Raw genomic sequence first — 18570 nt, 5'->3', positions numbered from 1 at the left:
GAATGTTCTCAGTGGCCTCAAGGCATTTATTTATCATGGCCAAATCAGAAGCTATCTATTCATTTCGTTAGCATTGATTTATACAGAGCTCTGTTGGGAGGTGACCCTCTCTTCTCTTTGCAGTCTTTTTTTTTTTTTGAGACAGGATCTCAGTCTGTCACCCAGGCTGCAGTTGTGCGATCTTGGCTCAAGCAGTACCTTCCACCTCAGCCTCCCGGGAAGCTGGGACCACAGACTTGCGCCACCACAACCGGCTAATTTTTTGTATTTTTTGTAGAGATGGGGTTTCGCTATTGGCCAAGCTAGTCTTGAATTCTTGAGCTTAAGGCATCTGCCTGCTTTGGCCTCCCAAAGTGCTGGGATTACTGGCATGAGCCACTGTGCCCAGCCTCTTTGCAATCTTAAGGGTCAATAGATCTCTTTTTGTAGAATGAATTGTACTTATACTTTTAAATCCAAGAACTTTTTCGTAACCTCGTAAAATTTTAATTAGGACAATTAAACCGTTTCTTTCTGTCCAAATGTAAGTAGGAGAATCCCAGTCTACCCCAGCTTGTAATGCAGAATATCTGAAATTCTTATGCTCTGTATTTTGGGGACCAAACTCCAAATGTTATGTTCTGTGTTCAGGAAAATCAAGTATGTGTTGTGGAACTGACAGGAGACAGTAGTAAGCCATGTAAAAGTATCTGTGGAAGCTTCTGTAAATGGATGTCAGGAGGTTTTTAGCTGAGATGAGCTACTCCTTTTTCCCCTTTTGCTCTGGGAGATTGCTTTGCCTCTGAGAACAAAGAGGGGATATGGGAACTGACTTAAACATCCCCAAGCAGTGGACTCCTACTAATGGAATAACTTACATCACTTTGTCTCATTTCCTCCTTGTGGGTTTCATTGTAGTTTAAAGACCCAGGTCTGTCTGGCAGCTGGGTCTCACAGATTAAGCTTCCTTCTCAGTTCCAACCCTGGGTAGCAGTTTGCCCCTTAAGTGGTCATCAGCATCATTGTTAAGGACTGTGAGTGGGTCAGGTTTTTCTCACGTTTTACCAATAGGCTTCTTGGATAGACAGATAAATTCATCTTCCCTTTCTCTACCTACCCCCACCCTATTTAGTGCTAAAATAAACAGAAATAGGCCTGTCAGATTTAAGGAGCATAATACTTTGAGGAAATCCCAATAAGAAATAAGTACATTTCTAATTTGGCTAGAAATTAATGGTAAACACCATTGTAAAAGTGGATCATGGTAGCCCAGGTTAGACTAAACTCTGGTAGATAGTATTCTGATCTATACATTAGAAATAAATTATGTCATATTATAGACTGATTTAAAATATTGTACAGTGTTTTTAGAAATAAGATCTTAGCACTGTGAATTTAACAGAAGCATATAAGCTTCTATCTTAAGTCATAATTATTTTACTCAAAAAAAGTGAAGTTTCTAATAGATGCTCAGTAGAGGTCCAAACAGTAGTTTCTGTGGGGGAAGTAATGACCAGGAGGGGGCAGGAGGGGGCAGGAGGGGGCATGAGGGAGCCAGGTGGAGCCGGAAGTGTTTTCTGTCTTGATCTGAGTGTATGTAGTTCATGTTGACACAGGTGGAGCGGTATGAAAAATTAATCAAGCCAAATTGCAAGATTTGAAAAGTTTATTATATGTAAGATATATGTTTATGGAAAAGAAAGCCTCTAAAAACATAAGACAATGGAGCTTTAAAAAAGGTTAGGTTTTACATCTTTAAAACTCATTAATACGATACCAAATTCAAGAGATTATAGTTACATTGTAAAACATAATCCTCTTTGAATAAAAGCTAATAAGGACAAACTGATGAATTACAAATGCACTTATTTATTGGTGATTAAAAACAATACTTAACAAGTTAAGCAGCTTGAGTAGTAGTTTAAGCTAGACAGAGCAAAGGAAATTCTTGTTTAATATATATATTTTTAATTCCAGTAATATTTTCTTAAATTCCTGTTAAAAATATAATCAATATTATAGTCAGCAAAATGCCTTTGACTGACGCCTGGATTATTTTACCACTTAACCTGGTTACACAGTGATTTTTTTTTCTGTCAGATGTAGCTGACAACCAGTTTAGTCTTTAAGATAAATGAAGTGATAACTCACATTGCAGCATCTTGTGGAAAATATTCAAACTACATTTAAAATGCTTCTGTAAAATGGAGAACTCTATTGCTCCACAAGAAATTGTATATGTAAAACTACAGGTTGGCTATGGTAATAGCAACTAAACTACATCCAACCCTGAAGGTAGAAAAATCCCTGAAAAGAAATACACAGCCTAGTCATAATATATCATATAAAGGTTATTTTCTTATTTTTAAAATTCTCCCAATTTGGAGAGATCCAAACCTTTCCATAGTTCCCTTACTAGGCAGTGCCACATAAAGTTATTTAGTTAACATTATGATCATGGCTTACGATTAAATTCCATATGACAAACACTTATATATAGCAGCCATCATTTTGGATGTTGGTTATGACAATATTTGCAGTTTGATTACAGAACACGCGTTCATTAAATTTGGTACAAAGCATGAACACTCAGGACAGATTGGCACAACACATGCAGTTCGAGAATTCTCTTATCTCAAGCCAGTCATCACTGAATAAGCCATAGTCTCAGTTCCGTTTTCCAAATCTTTCTCATATTGTAACTGACATTTAAAATGCTTCTTAAAACATCTTCCAGAATACGAAAAATACACTTTAAAAATCATTTATCTGAATGCATGATGGAAATGAGGCAGGATGGCAGAGCCAGTGCCAGCTGAGAACACATGAGGGATGGGGGGCAGGGGGAGCTGGCCCAGGCTCACAGTGCCCATGGCAAGTGGGGGTTCTTGCTGCTGCTGCCCCAGACAGCTTAACCTGTGGGGCAGAGATTCCCCAGGCCCCAGGGCAAGAGTGCTATTCCCAAAGGTATTTTGGGTAGCAGGAGGGGGCAGCTGCCAGAAGCCCAATAGGGGGGACAGGTCCAGAGAGGCAGGTATTGTTAGGTTCACAGCATCTGCAGGCAGCTCCTTGGGCAGGTTTACTTTACCAGCATTTCCCTTAGCCAGATCAAAACCTGGGTTGAGCTTTTGAGGTGACTGAGGCTCTTGCAGAGGCAAGTCCTCAAACAAACTGATATTGCAAAAACCTTTAGTATCTGCTTTGAGAGGCAGGCTTGCAAGTGGGGAGTATGAGGTAGAAGTGGTATTGTACTTGTGATTGGGAAGGGGTGGCGGAGGAGAGCTAGGGGATACCGAGGGGTGGAGGGAGGCCAGGGACTCTGGCAGCGGCTGCATAGGCTGGGCGGCTTGTTCTGGGGGACTGAGGGTGAGGCTATGGACCTCAGCTGGCAAGCTACTTGCAAGCCCGTTCTGGGCAGAAGCTCCTAAAGGGAAAGGAGGCAAGGCAGCAGCCTTCAGTTGGAATGAAGTCGAGATGGTGTGGAAGGTGCTCAGAAGGTCTCCGGTCTGCAAGCTCTCTTTCATCAGCTCCTGTGAGTGGGTCTTCTTGGTATGCCGGGTAAGGTGATCCTTGCGCCCAAATCTCTGGGCACAGAACTGGCACAGGAAGTCCTTGCATCCTGTGTGGACCACCAGGTGGCGTCGCACATCCTTCCGGGTGTAGAAGCATCTTTCACAGTGGTCGCACTGGTGCTTCTTTTCCTTGGTTGCGCTAGGGGGCTTCTCTTCCGCATGGGATTTGAGGTGGTCCAGTAGCACCTCGGTGCTCCCTAGCTCCAGGGCACAGACCCCACAGGTGAGGTCCCCACTGCTGGCCGCATGGAGGGCCAGGTGCCTCTTATAGCCCAGTATGGTGTTGTACTTCTTCCCACACTCCTCACACCCAAAGGCCATTTTGTTGGGGTCGTGGGTCTGGAGGTGGTTTTTCAGGTGGTCTTTCCGGTTGAACGTCTTCTCACAGTGAGCACACTGGTGAGATTTCTGGGGAGAATGGGTAGCCATATGCCTAGGAGCAGAAGGAGAAATTTCACAATACAGAGTTGTTTTAAAGAGCTAAAGAAAGGTGTAGAAACAATATTATATCAAAATGTTAATAGTTTTCTCTGGGTCTTGGCATAATTTTCAAAATTCTTTCTTATATTTTCCAAATATATAAACTTTTATAATTAAAAAAGCAAGCAATACTAAAGCCATAATACATTTTTCACACCTATAAAACGTTTTATGAGACAGGATCTCACTCTTTTGCACAGGCTGGAGTGCAGTGGTCCGATCATGGCTCACTGCAGCCTCAACCTCCTGGGCTCAAGCAGTCTTCCCACCTTAGCCTCTCAAATAGCTGGAACTACAGGCACACACCACCAGGCCTGGCCAATTTTTTAAATTTTTCATTTCTTATTTTTTTTGTAGAGACAAGGTCTCACTATGCCCATGCTGGTCTCAAACTCCTGGGCTCAAGTGATCCTCCCGCCTTGGCCTCCCAAAGTGTTGGGATTACAGACAAGAATCACCCTGCCTGGCCAGAATATTCTTTAAGAGAACATGTTTTTTTAATGTATACAGATTTCTAAACAAAGTATGCAAGTATTTAAAAATATGTGACCATGAAAAATCTTTTTCAGGAAGGGGTTAAAGGGGTCTTTTGTACTCTGGAAATTCAAGTAACTCAATTTGCCTGCTACCCAGAACCACATGAAGCCCCAGTTTTAGGTTATCGCTCCTAGTTCCTATGTTTCTGTTGTTTGAGACAGAAAGTTCAGGCCATGGACAGGTAACTCTTAGGAGCCTCTTAAAAAGTCCATCCTTAAGCTCAGAAAAGTGTCTAATAGGACTGTGAACATCAGCCTGCTGCCTGTGCTTTCAGCCTCAGCCTCTGCCCACCGTGAGATCTCACCACTGTCTTGATTTCCTTCATTCAAAGCTTGCCTATCAGCTCTTATCTCTGATGCTGCTGCCTGTCTCCATTACTTCAAATTTTCCCTCTAAGACACCTTTGACTTACTTCTTAAAGGTCACTGGTAATTTAATTGGCAAAATTCAAAAAGACTTTCTTCTTTAAATATGAAGCTGCTACTCCTAATAAGAGCTGTAAGTCTGTCTTCAACAATGGATCAAGCCATAGTCCGTCTAGTCAATTTGGAATTTCAAAATAGCTATTTTATGTTTGTGAAGAAGAAATTGTTATGGAAAGCCACCACAATTCCATCTCTTTCACAGTTCCACTGACTTGCTAACATCTAAACTCAACATTGGCTTTTAAAAGCTCAGTGCATAAGGAAACCCTGAGTTTGTCATCCTTGAACTTTAAAAGGGTTCATTTTAATAACTAAAACACGGAGCACTATATGTTAGCATCTCGTATAAAACAATCCTTCATTACAACTTGTAGCTTCATATCCCTCAAGGCAGTTACCTCCTTTACGGGTTTTGTCATGAGAGGCTAAAGCTTGTCCTGACTGACAATTTAAGTGCAGTTGTACCCTGTGAGCTTTCACGTTAGATACAAAAGAATTTCTAACAACTCATTCTGTAAAAGAGATAGGATCTCTTTAAGACAGTATGTTTAAGTCAAAAGTATACTTAATTACACCTTTCAGCCAACATCTGCCCTATACTGTTTATTCCTGCTCCTCTTGTGGAGCCAGAATTGGTGAGGGGTCTACAACAGCAGCTGTTGAGTGGAGGCCCCCACCTAGAGGCCGACTGGAAGCCAGTTCAAAAAATATAAAGCTAATCTGAATCAAACTGTCATTTTCTTAAAAATAAAGTACAACCTCATGCCTCCCTCCTGTCTCTCATTAAAAATAAAAAATAAAAAGGCCTGCTGTGTGCATCCCTTCCCTTCCCTCCAGGACACCACGGCTGGTTCGCACATAAATGATAACATGGTGGGTACTGTAAGGCAGGGATAGGAACCAACACGATGGGCATCTGAGAAATCAGATTGTGCTGGTGTCTCCATGTTCTAGGTCTATCTAAATAAATGCACAGGTTGGAGAAAGGGTTTTTAGAGCATGTTAGAGGGCAAATAGCCATGTTGTTCTACAAGATATCTATATGTATATATATATCGCAGGAATAAATATGAAGTGGGGCTGGCTTACACACTTGGTATTTAAACCTTTTTTTTTTTTTTTTCTGGGCCCAGTACTGGTGACCCACAGCTCTCGAGTGAGTTTGTACCTCTCTCTTTTCTTTCATTATAGAGGATTTTCATTTGATTTGATTTCATTTATCACCCATGGGTAGATCAATACCAGGTTAATTACTTCACCTGGTTATCTCCTAACCACTCTTTCCTGTCCTACACCTGTACTACCTGTAAGTGGGGTGCAAGCTGACACCCCAGTAGTACTTGAACAAGACCACTGCCTTCCAAACTTCACTAGCTCCCACACTTCTGAATTTCTTGACTCTTTCCCTTGCCTGGCATCTACTTCTTTCCCTTTTAATTTATCCCTTACTTACTTATGCAACAATCCTGATCTAGAACATTCTCATCCTGTAGCTGAAATTACTTCAACGACTTGTTTCTTTCCCTCAGTTTTTCATCTTACCTTATAACCCATAAAAACAACTTTAGTATGTCCTAGAGTCAGTACCCAATGCCACCATATTTGGGTATCATCTGGATCATATCAGTGATCTTAGAATTATTTAGAGGTTGATTGCTCACATTAGGACCTCCAACCTTGCCAAATCATCTTTTCTTGCCTGTTGCTGTCTCTAACTGGTTTCATTATTTGCTGCACTGGAACCCACATTATGTTTTCTGGTTAATCAAGTCAGTTATTTTTTCCTTCAACCTTTGTTGCCCCATCTTTTTTTTTTTTTTTTTTTTTTGAGATGGAGTCTCGCCCTGTCATCAGGCCGGAAAGTGCAGTGGCTCAATGTCAGCTCACTGCAACCTCCGCCTCCCAGGTTTAAGTGATCCTCCTGCCTCAGCCTCCCGAGTAGTCGGGACTACAGGCGTGCACCACCACGCCCAGCTAATTTTTTATATTTTTAGTAGAGACAGGGTTTCACCATGTTGACCAGGATGGTCTCTATCTGTTGACCTCATGATCCACCCACCTTGGTCTCCCAAAGTGCTGGGATTACAGGTATCATCCTTTTTTGAAAAGCAAAACCGAAAGCATCCTGCCATCTCACACTCTTCCAGTCCTTTATTATATCACTGCTTCAGGCAAGAGAATCAAGACATGCTGGGGGCTGAGGTAGGGAAGGCGGTTCGTACATAAAGTACACTGACAGCTCCCCTTTTTGCCTCTCTTTACGCCCTTAACTGAACAAGCCATTTTCCTTGCTCAGAACAACTACCTTCTAAACATGACTTAAGACTTCTTTTTCAGTGCAGTTTACCATAGTAAATTATTTCTCGGAACATGCGGGGTACTGATTCTACCTGTCATACCCAAATACACGTATACTCAAGTCCTGCGGTCCACCCTGTGGACCACGTGTGTATGAAAAGTCAGCCTTCAGTATACACAGGTTTCACACCCTGCAAATACTGCACTTTCAATCTGCATTTGGTTGAAAAATATTTGTGTATAAGTGGACCTGCGCAGCTCAAACTCACGTTGTTCAAGGGTCAACTGTAATTCCAATAGTTCTACCCCACTAATGCTTCTTTTCTAAACATTGGTCTCTTGTATGTGTCTCAGTCTTTATCTACAGTTTTAGTGTCCTCACTGTGACTCAGCTACAGCCAGCGCTGCTCTCATGTTTGGATAAGGACCCTTACCCTACGCACACACAAGAAGCTTCATGCGAAACAGGGAGCCTCTGCAACAAAATCATGCACATGATCGGCACTCAGTACTTCTGCTCGTGACAGCTAGAGGGGGGCCCATGTACAGAAGACATTTGAATTTTAAAATACGTAAGCATTTGCAGGCTAACTTTTAAAACCAACTTATTACATTACATTATGTATAACAGTGGTATTCTTAAGGGCCAGGAGCATAATTTCCATCTTTTCATTCTTTCAAGTGCCTTCCTCCAGGGTCACTCCAAGATTTCATAATGTCGTCTATGGTAGTACCAGTCAGATGCAAAGTCTCACTTGCTAAAGCCTGGCTCTCTCCAGGCGTTTGTATGTGAACAGTCAAAGTTGAAACTTCAAAGTTTATTTCATGAAATTAAGGGCAAATGGTGCATTTTCCTTAACCAAGTATCAAAAGCAGCGCGTATGAGTGGGCGTGGTATGTGTGTGGCTCTGAGTGCACAGACACAACACACACCATGCTCATTACCAGTTCCGGTACTGTGCAGCACAGCCACTGCATGTACACGGAGCCTTCCTGTGATATTAAAAAGATCCTCTGGGGGCAGAAACTACATCAAATGTATTCATATCCCTCACGAAAGTAGGTACCTAACAGGCATTCAATAAATAACTTAGATTAAATGTGATTTTTTTTTTTAAAGACTCGTCCGCTAAAACAGTGCTTTTTATCCTTGGTGTGTCATGGATGCCTTTAAAACTTTGATTAGATGCACATGCTCCTCATCTACATACCACCTGAACTCCACTTACTAGGGTGGCTTTCCACCCAAGCTGAGAAACTGTGTTCTAAACATTTAAACTTGGAGATGTCTCCTCCTAGCTTCACTCTCAGGACCCGGACCAGCTCCCTACCTTTCATCCCTGGACTCTGAGAGCAGGTTTCAAATCAGCCTACCTGCCACTTCTTCAAATTATTATCAGAGTCCTCTTTCTAGGATACTAAACAAATCATATTACTTCACTACTTACATACTTGAATGAGACAAACCGTCTCAGACAGAGGTAAGGCCTGCTATATGTGGCTTCCTTCCTGCCTGCACCTTTAGCCTCATCTGCTCCTCCGCGGGTAGTACCCTCTGAACATGAGTGCTTTAAGGCCAAGACTTACGGCTTTCCCAGAACATCCTCTCTGCCTCCTCCTCTTTCATTGTGTCACAGCTTAAAGATTGTCCCCATCTGAGAAGCCTTCCCAGGTTTCATCAGGCAGTGAAGAACAACTTCTTCCACCTGTATAGCTCTGTCAGAGCAGTGAGGTTGTGTTTTAATTGCGTTGTCCTATTTCTCCAGCCATGGGGAGAGGCCTGGTATATTGTAGGTGCATAAGAAATCTCTATTGAAAGAATGAACTGACGCTACATAACAAGACTGTCACATAAAACCACAGGAATCACTGGATGCAGATTTAAAGAATCCCTCAAAGGCTAAAATGCATCCGGATCCTGTGTCCCTTTCCCCTTGCATCGTGTGGTCTGAGGGCTAGAAAAGCCATTTAAACATACTTCTAAAAGTGCATACCTTTGCTAAAGCCTCTCACCTCATCAATTTATATCTGGAAACAAAGGCTTTGCCACAGTCAGGCTGCACGCACTTGTACGGCCGCTCCCTGGAGTGGGAATAATTGTGAATCGTGAACTTCTCCAGGGTGAGGAACGTCTTGCCACATAATTGGCAGGGGAACGTGGCCATGGGCTTTGCTTCTCACACCTTCCTTTTCAGATGTGCTGACCAAATGCTGTGCCATTTAAGCACAAACAGAAGGATGGTGCTGGGCACATCAGCAGAGTCCCTGCAGCTGAACTCCAGACCACGGGAAAGGCAGCATCGTGGGCCTGGTTCTACCCAGACATGGGCCTCTCAGCTGTCACTAGCTTTGCTTCCTGCTTTCACACATCCCAGTTTACATGCAGTCTCAAGCTGGGGGGAGAAAGTCTGAGGCACAGGTGCGATTCAGGAGCAGAAAGGTAATCTGCATCACTATAGCTGGGGCATGTCCTGGGTCCCCGGATTGGCTGTGGAGAGAAGAGGAACAGTTTTCTTGCATTAGCCATTTGAAAACAATGCTTTTCCTCCCTGACCGCTTCAGAATCAACTACCCACAATCACCACGTTCCTTTAAATGGTGCTCACGGAACATAATTCTCCCTGTGAGAGGGCCGTCTGCATATAAATCTACACGTCTGGCTTCTCAGAGTGTGAGGAGTCAAGCACTGATGGCCAGTGGAGCACACTTTTCCTCTGATAAGGACAGTTCTTTCCACAGACCCAGTATTGTCTATTTCAGGTCACTGTGAAGCTCAGTTGACCAAAGAGGAAAACAACAACAACAACAACAACAACAAAAACCTCCCTCAGTGTGTTCAAGTGTTTTTACTGGTCCATAAACAAAAATCACCCACGCTTATTCAAACCATGGGCTCTTTCTCGTCACTCATTGTTGGCATAACATTAGTTGCTTATCACACCTGTTTAAACTTCCAGAGGATAAGAAATAATTTGTATACACCTAAGTTAATTTGTTTGTAAGATTACTCTGCAGAAGGGCTGATATAAACAGAATGTGCATAAAGCTAGTCTAGTCTGTCTAGTTGCACTGATGTGGTGGCACAAAGCTGATAGCTCAGGAACCAGCTCAGGCCACATTCAGATTTGTAGGCACCATCCTCTAGTAAGTTCTACTAATCTCTTCCTCTTTTGTTTATGGACCTTTCTTCATTCCCTGGCCCTACCCTGGAGGGCCCATCCAGCTACCTGCTGGTAGGCCACTTCCAGGAGGTGGGCCTACTGCCTCCTCAAACCCAACTTGTCTCAAACCCAAATCATTATCACCCTTCTGACTCAGCCACAGTCACCAAAAACCATGTTCTTTTTCTACCAATTGGCCATCATTGGAGGAACCTGGAGTGTCTGAGGCTACATCATGAACAATACTTCACTTACTAGGGTGGCTTTCCAGCCGAGCTGAGAAACTGTTCCAAAAACTTACACTTGGAGATGTCTCCTCCTAGCTGCACTCTCAGGACCTGGACTAGCCCCCTACATTTCATCCCTGGACTCTGACAGCAGGTTTCAAATTGGCCTCTACCTGCCACTACCTGCCAGTGTAAGGCCCTGGATCACTATCACCCTGTGCTATTCTAGAGAGAGATTCTCAGGTGGGTAAATGCTCACCTTTCAAGTGCCAATACTTAAAAAAATTAAGAGTACTGTATGCTTAGGTGAAGTACACTTGAGTAGCTTTTGTCCACAGGCCAGCATTTGCTGAACTTTGCCAGTAAGCAGAGCACTCATGGTAAGCTGACCAATTGCAGTGAGTCTTTAAAACCCTCCCTGCTCCTTGTAGTCATTTATTGCCATGTCTCTAGAGTTGCTCTTTATTGTTAAAAGTTAATTTTTACTTACCTTTTTGGTTACTTTCAGATCAGAAAGTATGAGTCTAACTAGATGAAACTTTATTGCAATAACAGTTTAAGCATGTTTAAATATAGTATTACGTAGTACACAGGCATAACCAAACACATACTCCTTTTCTAACCAGCAAAAATTCCAGGAAACTTGTAGAGTTCCTCATCTTCTGTTGTAGATGTTTTCAGTGTCTGGACAGAGTTCACAGTGCCAAGCAAATGCCCCTCACCATCCTGCCCCACCTACTTGGAAACTTGAAAGCTGACTTAGGCATCTTTGGTCAGCACTAATCCAAACCAGGGGACACACAGGCATCCTCGGCCAGCACCTTGGCACCACGCTTTCTTTCTGATGGCTTTGATTCTAGCAGCACGCACAACCTCTGCAATTATGTGTGACCTGTCTTGGCTCTGTCCAAACCCCTTTCCCCCAACCCCTGGTTCCCTTCCAGTATTCTAGTTCATGCCTAAGGCCCTACCTTGAGGAATCTTCAACAGCCCTGGTCACAAACAAAATAACTCCTTCTAGGAATTCTATTCCGCCTGCCGAGTTTGCTCTGCTAGGTATCATGATCTGTTCTACTTCTCATCCAGCCTAAGTCTGGCCATAATACCGGCCCAGCTATAAAACACACTCATTCACTTGGAATTGCTCTGTGTTCTTTTTTATTAAAAAAGACTAACACACACAGAGTATGACGTTTGAAAATGCATCTTTTTCTCCTTCCCTTTATAGCTGAACTCAAAATAGCCTTCATCCCACTCGCCCCTTCAGAGAAGGAGCTGGTTTGTTGGGGAAGGTTTTGTATTTCTCTCACCTACTTAAGGCCCTGCATATATACTTTTTCCAGCTTATCTCAGAAAGCTGATTCTCCCCAACTCTTGCTTTGTGAGATGACCACTATGTCCAACAGAACTTTCTGCAATATTGGAAATGTTACAGATGTGATGGCTACAGAACACTCAAAATGTGCCTCTGAGAAACTGAATTTTTTACTTTAACTTTAATTTAAATTGCTACATAGAGCCAGTGGCTCCTGTACTGGATGGCACAGGCAGACTCTTGGTATCCCCATGAAAGGAGATGAAGGCAAGGCTGTGTTTTCCTTGCACACAACTGTGCTACTGATTCAGCCTCAGGTGTTTACCCCAAAGCTGTAAATCCAGCCACTTGTTCTGTGAATCCAGTGGAAAGATTCCCCAGTTCAAATTCCAGCTTATCCATGTTATCTGTGTCCTGAGTTTCGGTTTCCTCAATTGTGATAGTTACCTGATGTATGTAAACAGGCTGCTGGGACAATTGACTGAAACAAAATGGATCTGCAAGCACACTGTAATCTAAATGAACACCCTACAAATATGCAGTATTTATGAAACACTGGGATTAAAAGTACTGTAGAACCACGTGTCAATGTACAGCTCACGTTCTAACCATTTAGCTATGGATGTAACCGGAAAGAGACACATTCTCTCCCTATGGATACTATACTGTATCAATTGTACGGAAAGAAGCGGCAGTTTGGACAACACATGTGCAGAAAGGACACAAGAGGTGGCAAGTAAAACGCCGGCATTCTTTCTCAGCAGATGTAAACCTTGACTAATTGCTTACCAAACGCACTAGGAGTACAAAGAAAAAAATAAAGCTTATTCAATTGAAAAACTTGCCCTTTGGCACTGAATGAGGTTTTCCAGATCTCTTTCCAGCCACTTCTTCTCTAGATTCAAAATGCCAGCAGTCATGGGCATCACCCATGCATACATTTCCCCTGAGCCCTCAAAGATGAAGGGGACAGTCTGAGCGTTAGACATGGCCATGGCTTATTTAAAGATGAGACACATTTCCTCCAACTTCAAGTTTCCCTCAAAGACCAAAACATTTCCCTCAAAGACTAAAACACAAAGCCTCTCGTTTTTATGCTTATTTCATGAATATCTTTTCCCAAGGCTTTATCTTGAGTTCCAGATTCGTGTGTTTAATATACCTAGCCTAACACTAAGTGCAAAGTTGGTCCTCAGAACTAAATTAGTTATATGATAGTGAACATTCTTTAATTTCTTCAGAGAGTCCTTAATGAACTCAAATTCATAGTAATTTTTAATCACTATAACTATGTATTTCTTCAATATGGGCCTTAGAATAAAATAAATATTTGTTTTCATGATATAATAATAAACTTCTGTAAAAATAAGACTGTCTTCCCCAACAGACTATAAACTCTTTGTGGCTGAGGGTCAAAGCTTAGTTATTAAAAAAAAAAAACTGTGTGGATATATACAACATCTCTCATCACCATGCACTTGATCGGCTCTGGCTGTTTACTGATGAGCCCAATCTTTGGTTGAAACCCGATGCACTTTCTGGCCACATCCTTAAAACAACTTAGGACAGCTTTCTATTATCTGGCAGACCACCATCGATCCTAACAGAACTGACAGAGCAGATAGTAAGTCTTACCCCAAAACGTCTCAGGGCATAATTTTCAGTCCCCTTGATTCTAAAAATACTGAGTGAGTGATACAGATCTGCCAGTATGCCAAAGAAGGCTTGTGCCATCTGCTTCGTTGTGCTCATGTTGATTATTTTGGGGATGAGAGAGGATCAGACTGGAAGAAGAACATATATATATGGTAACAGCCAGGAAAGACTGTGTTCCCAGGGGACAGGGGTATACGAGGGTGGAGGGGGAAGTCAGAACACACGTGTAGTTCCAGGACTTCCCCAATGCTACATAACACAATCATCTAATGGGACACAACTGCTTTACAACATTCTTAAAATAAACTGTGACTTCTGGCTTCTATTTCTATTGTCCCCACTGACACAATCAATGCAAGACCCATTTCTGAGAGGAAATTGAATTTCCACTTTTGGTCTTCCAACACAGTTGTTTTTCTCAATATCAGTTCTTTGAAGGACTTTGGTAGCAGTCTCTATCAAATTTTTAAAAAGCTATTTAGAAATGTCATCAGTAGAAAGATGATGTCCAGAACCTCCAGGTAGTCATGGCTGCCATGTCTGCAGACCTCACTCCCATCATGGCCTAAAGGCAAGGCCAAAGATCAATCTACTTGCTGTTTCCTTCTAGTGCTACTTTCTCTCACGCTTCTGGCTTTCTCCCTCCTGGAATGTCCTGGGAACCCTTGTCTACCTGGCAAATTTCTACTTTTCTCTGTCACTCCCAGGCAGAGGCATGAGTTCCTCCTCCACACAGTGAGGCCCAGTAGAGATCTCCACCTTACTGTGTTTGAAGAGCTTTCATTCTAGCTTATCCTCATTGTAGGAGACACCACCTGCCCTTCTATTCTCTCTGAGAGAGCCACCTGCTGAGCCATCAGGTTTGTTGCCTATAGGTTCTTTTCAGCTGTCACCTTGAGACACTGAATTTTGTTAACCCAGTGACTAAGCTCTTACTTTCTAAGAAATGAGGCTTAAGATAAACAAGAAAGACAAAGTGAATTATTTCTTCAGTATTCAGGGAGAAAATTGAGAAAGCTGTCCAGATGATGATGCTACAGCTTTGGAACATCAAATCCACATCCTAGCCAGAACATCTGAAAAGGGACAGGGTGTGTTCCGTTTACAAATAGTGTAATATCTAGTTAAAGATGGCCAATTGAATAAAAGCATGTAGCTCTGGTCTCTCCAAAAATTCTACTAAAACAGTGATGGTGGGATTTTTCTAAAACACAGCCTAATATAAAAGGGGGAAAACAACAAATTTTGGAAACTGAAAAGCAGGTAAACAAACAGTGATCGACTTGGTCATCCTAAGAAAGCTAAACTTTAAGCCAGCAATAAGAGGCAACAAAACAACCTGCTATACCCTGCAGCATCTACCATACGTCTCCGCAATTTGGTACAGTAAGTACTTCTGGAAGTGAGGATGGAAACAGGTAGGAAAGCAGCAGGTGAAAGTCTGTTAGTGAAGCACTGAGCCCTCCTGACCTCTCCTGGTGCCTGCAGTGGGGCACCTGCCCTTCCTTCCCCTAGCACAAGTGCTCGCTATGGAGAGTGTATGAAAGTGGGGGAGTATTCTGACACAGGGTGAATGTCCCCTGTCTCAGGCCAGGAGGATGGAGGAGTCTTCCCTGGGAAGCTGACGAGCCCAAGAGAAAAGAGCAAACCATAAGGACAAAGGGGGTTCCTCCAGGGGTCGCCACCTTACCCTATACAAGGCTCCAGCTGACAAGCCCCACCTAAGTATACAAAGCTCCCATCAGCTCTTTACTGGTTCGACTCACAAATTAGTAGGCCAAGAATCACCAGAAATCAGAGGAAGGCACTTAATAGGGAAAACGGACACAAAAACTAACGGGGAAAAAAAGACTATGGAGGGAAGGCAAACTTCAAAAAAAGAATCATTAATATCCTAGAGAGAACAGAGGTCCTTAAAAGAAGAGCAGGATATTATTTTTTAAAGAGAACACCACCAACAAAAAGGCAGTGGCAGTGCAAGACCCCAGGGGCTGGGACAGGCATTTGAGTCAAACTTTCAAGGGGAACACTTGAGAACCCAGAGAGCATCTGAGAGTCAACACCATGAAGCAACCTGTTATAACTCAGCTAATATAATCCAGTGACTAACATTCATTGACGAAATGGTTAAAATATGTATCATTACACCAAAAAACATGAAAGGAGAGGGGATGATTTTTAAGGCTAGCCCCTGATTGCATCTACATGGAGATGGAGTGAGGTGGTAGAGGTAGGTAGAGGATGCCAATAAAACGTTCAAGAGGGAAGGGATGACTCCAATGAGCAGGGAGCTGGAATCTGACACCACAGAAGTGCTTCATCTCTCACAGATCTGGGGCCACTTCCACCACTGGCCTTCCTCATCCGTACAGCATGGAAGCAAGGGGCTGGGACAGCCAGGATCCCCATAAAAGGGCCAAAGGCCTTCTTCCAGATGGGTCATCCAGTATAGTACCCACCAGGGGGCAAAGAGGAAAAGAAATACTGTTGCAGACTCTTGGATCTTTAACACGCCTCCTCACCTCTCCCTACCATATGCATTGTATTTTTAAATAGAAACATCACAAAAAAAAAAAAAAAAAAAAAAAAAAAAACCCCACAAATGTCTACAAGTAAGTAAAATAGATGTGTGCATTGAGAAAGGCAAGGGTTAAGCCCAGGCCTGGTTCTCAAGCTGAGATGGGACTGCCTTGTTTGAAGAGGACTATTTATTAAAGAAGACTCTCAGTAGCCTGGTGGGGGGTGAGGGGTGGAGAGCAAGTCCCAAAATCCAGACAAGAGCCTTTAGTATTAGGGGAAGATTTTCTAATCATTATAGTCAGGAACGGGGATCATTCCTTTATGACAGCTGAAAATATATCCCCCTCCTCCCTCCCTAGAAACCCTTGAGTCTCACCTTTAGGCCCTTTTAGGGTCTACTTCTATAGCTGATGGCGGTGATCTCTTTTCCTGGGACTCTAAGTATAGGACATGGAGGAACTGCAGCTCTAATTAGCAGCAGGACCTATTATTTTTCCAATAAGGTTACCATTCAAGGGAAAGAAAAGCCTGTTTCTTTCTCAGGAAGTATGTGAAAATATAGGCTCACATTGAGAAGAGAAATGTGAAAAGCATATTAGTTACATTGACCATGGGATGCCTGGTTTGTGCGTTAAAATGACCTGAATGACCTTGAAGGATCTGAGATCTAGAAAGGATGCTCAAGACTTGGGTGGACTGTTTGATCCTAAAATAACATATCACTAAATAAACAGAAAAAGGCCTTGAAGTGCAGATAACTACATGGCAGCAGGGCATCTTGACAGTGGAATTATAGATGACCTCATTTTTTTTAAAAATTTTTTGAATATCTGCACTTTCTAAAGTTTGATAATGACTATTTAGGCTGAGTCTAGGAGTATACCAGGGAGGAGGTATATTGCAGATGCAGAGGGGAGAATAGAGAAGAAGAGCTCGGAGTCAGGAGCAGTATGGGGCATTGTGGAACATGTGGTGCAGACTGGCTGGGATCAACAGGAGAAGGGCCCGTGTCAGAAAACCAATAACAGGGATAGCGCACCTGGCAGGGGACATTGGGTTTATCCTATAGGGAACTGGGAGCCAGTGAAAGTGAGGATGTCCCATCTACAGATGAATTGCAGAGAGGAAAATGTTACATATAATCACTTATCCTTCCCACATGGTAATTCAGTTACCTGGAGAGAACAGCCTATTGAAAGGTACTATTCTGAAATGCTAACTGATTCTTTTTACATGAGATGAACCCAAGACCAAATCGGATTACCCTAGACACAAATGTGATGGACAGTTTTAAAGTAACATGCAGTATTTTTTTCAAGCTCGATGTAGAACTATCCAGAACTTACAGTAAACTGTGTACATGCATGGTTATGTGAGAAAAGTGAAGCTGCTCCACCTGTTCCAAAGCTCACTCCGCTTCCTCCAGAAGCATGCCCGTCTGCCTCTCGGGACACAGGCCATATTTTATTAGACACAATTATTGCCAGAAGCTTGAGAATTTTCTCTTTGCCTTTCCATGTCATGTCCAATAAATTCAAAGGATGCAAAGCAAATTGTTCATCCAGGAATACTTAATTTGAGAAATAAAAATATTTATCACTAGTCCTTTAAGATTATCCTGGTTCTTGATTTTTTCTTTTTAAACTGATTGACATTTCATCGGGTTTCCATTTTAAAAGAAAATGGCACTGAAGGGACAAGGCAAGTTTTCCAAGCGACAACACTGGCTTTTCTGAAAGGGGAAAGGAATGTTAAGGAAATGGGGGAGAAAGCTTAAAAAGAGTGGAACACTAGCAAGCAGGGCCTCTTCTCCTTTTCACCTTAAGTCTTTTTTCTCTCCCATTCACAGCTTTAGGTCCTTTGTTTGTTTAACAAACCATTACAATCATACCCAGTTCACTGGGGGAGGAATGTGAACTCTCTGAGTAGCTGTCCTTGCAATCCACATGTGTGGTCCATCTCCCGGCTCATCCGCAGGCAGGCGGCTTTCATGTGCTGCTCTGCGCTCCCCGTCGCCCTGGAGGCCAGCACCTTGCTCACAATAAGCCTCAATTTCCCACCGCCGCCTGCTCGCAGCTCCTCCCCAGCAGCCGAGAGCAGTGTCTCAAGTGGCTCTTCCTCCCCTGCTTGCCTTGCAATCATACTGTCCACCCTGCTTTGGCTGCCCCCCTTCAGCTCCTGAGACAGACAAGGCCTGCTGTGTTAGCCACCCCCCACCTGTTCGCAGCCCATGGACTTGCCACTGAATACTGGACAGACACATTCCAGGATCTTCCTGGCTAGCACTCCTAGTCTTCTAATGTCAGGCGCACTGTAAACAGAAGATACAGTCAAGACTCTCCCCCACTTCACCCCAACTCCCAGCCCTAACTAGAACTGCTAGTGCCTCTCTCAGGTCCT

The 18570-nt window shown here is 43.0% G+C and overlaps 1 protein-coding gene across 40 annotated transcripts in view; it reads right to left on the bottom strand.

The window, feature by feature from the left end:
• Nucleotides 1–1627: 1627 nt before the first annotated feature.
• Nucleotides 1628–18570, bottom strand: part of PLAGL1 (PLAG1 like zinc finger 1) — a 114026-nt gene continuing 97083 nt past the window's right edge. For 27 of the 40 annotated variants that reach the window (XM_031667375.1, XM_031667372.1, XM_031667374.1 and 24 more), the window contains 2 exons: nucleotides 9305–9779; nucleotides 1628–3984 (listed from right to left, as the gene is read on the bottom strand). In XM_031667375.1, coding sequence (XP_031523235.1) covers nucleotides 2745–3984; nucleotides 9305–9456 — 1392 coding nt within the window. In that variant the 5' untranslated portion in view covers nucleotides 9457–9779 and the 3' untranslated portion in view covers nucleotides 1628–2744. Of the gene's footprint in view, nucleotides 3985–9285; nucleotides 9780–18570 lie in introns of those variants that run through there. The other 13 variants (XM_021937794.2, XM_021937791.2, XM_031667379.1 and 10 more) reach the window with 2 other exon arrangements.

This window comes from Papio anubis, chromosome 6, assembly GCF_008728515.1.
Source record: "Papio anubis isolate 15944 chromosome 6, Panubis1.0, whole genome shotgun sequence".
In the NCBI taxonomy this organism is placed as follows: domain Eukaryota; kingdom Metazoa; phylum Chordata; class Mammalia; order Primates; family Cercopithecidae; genus Papio; species Papio anubis.
This window is presented reverse-complemented; position numbering and strand designations above follow the sequence as displayed.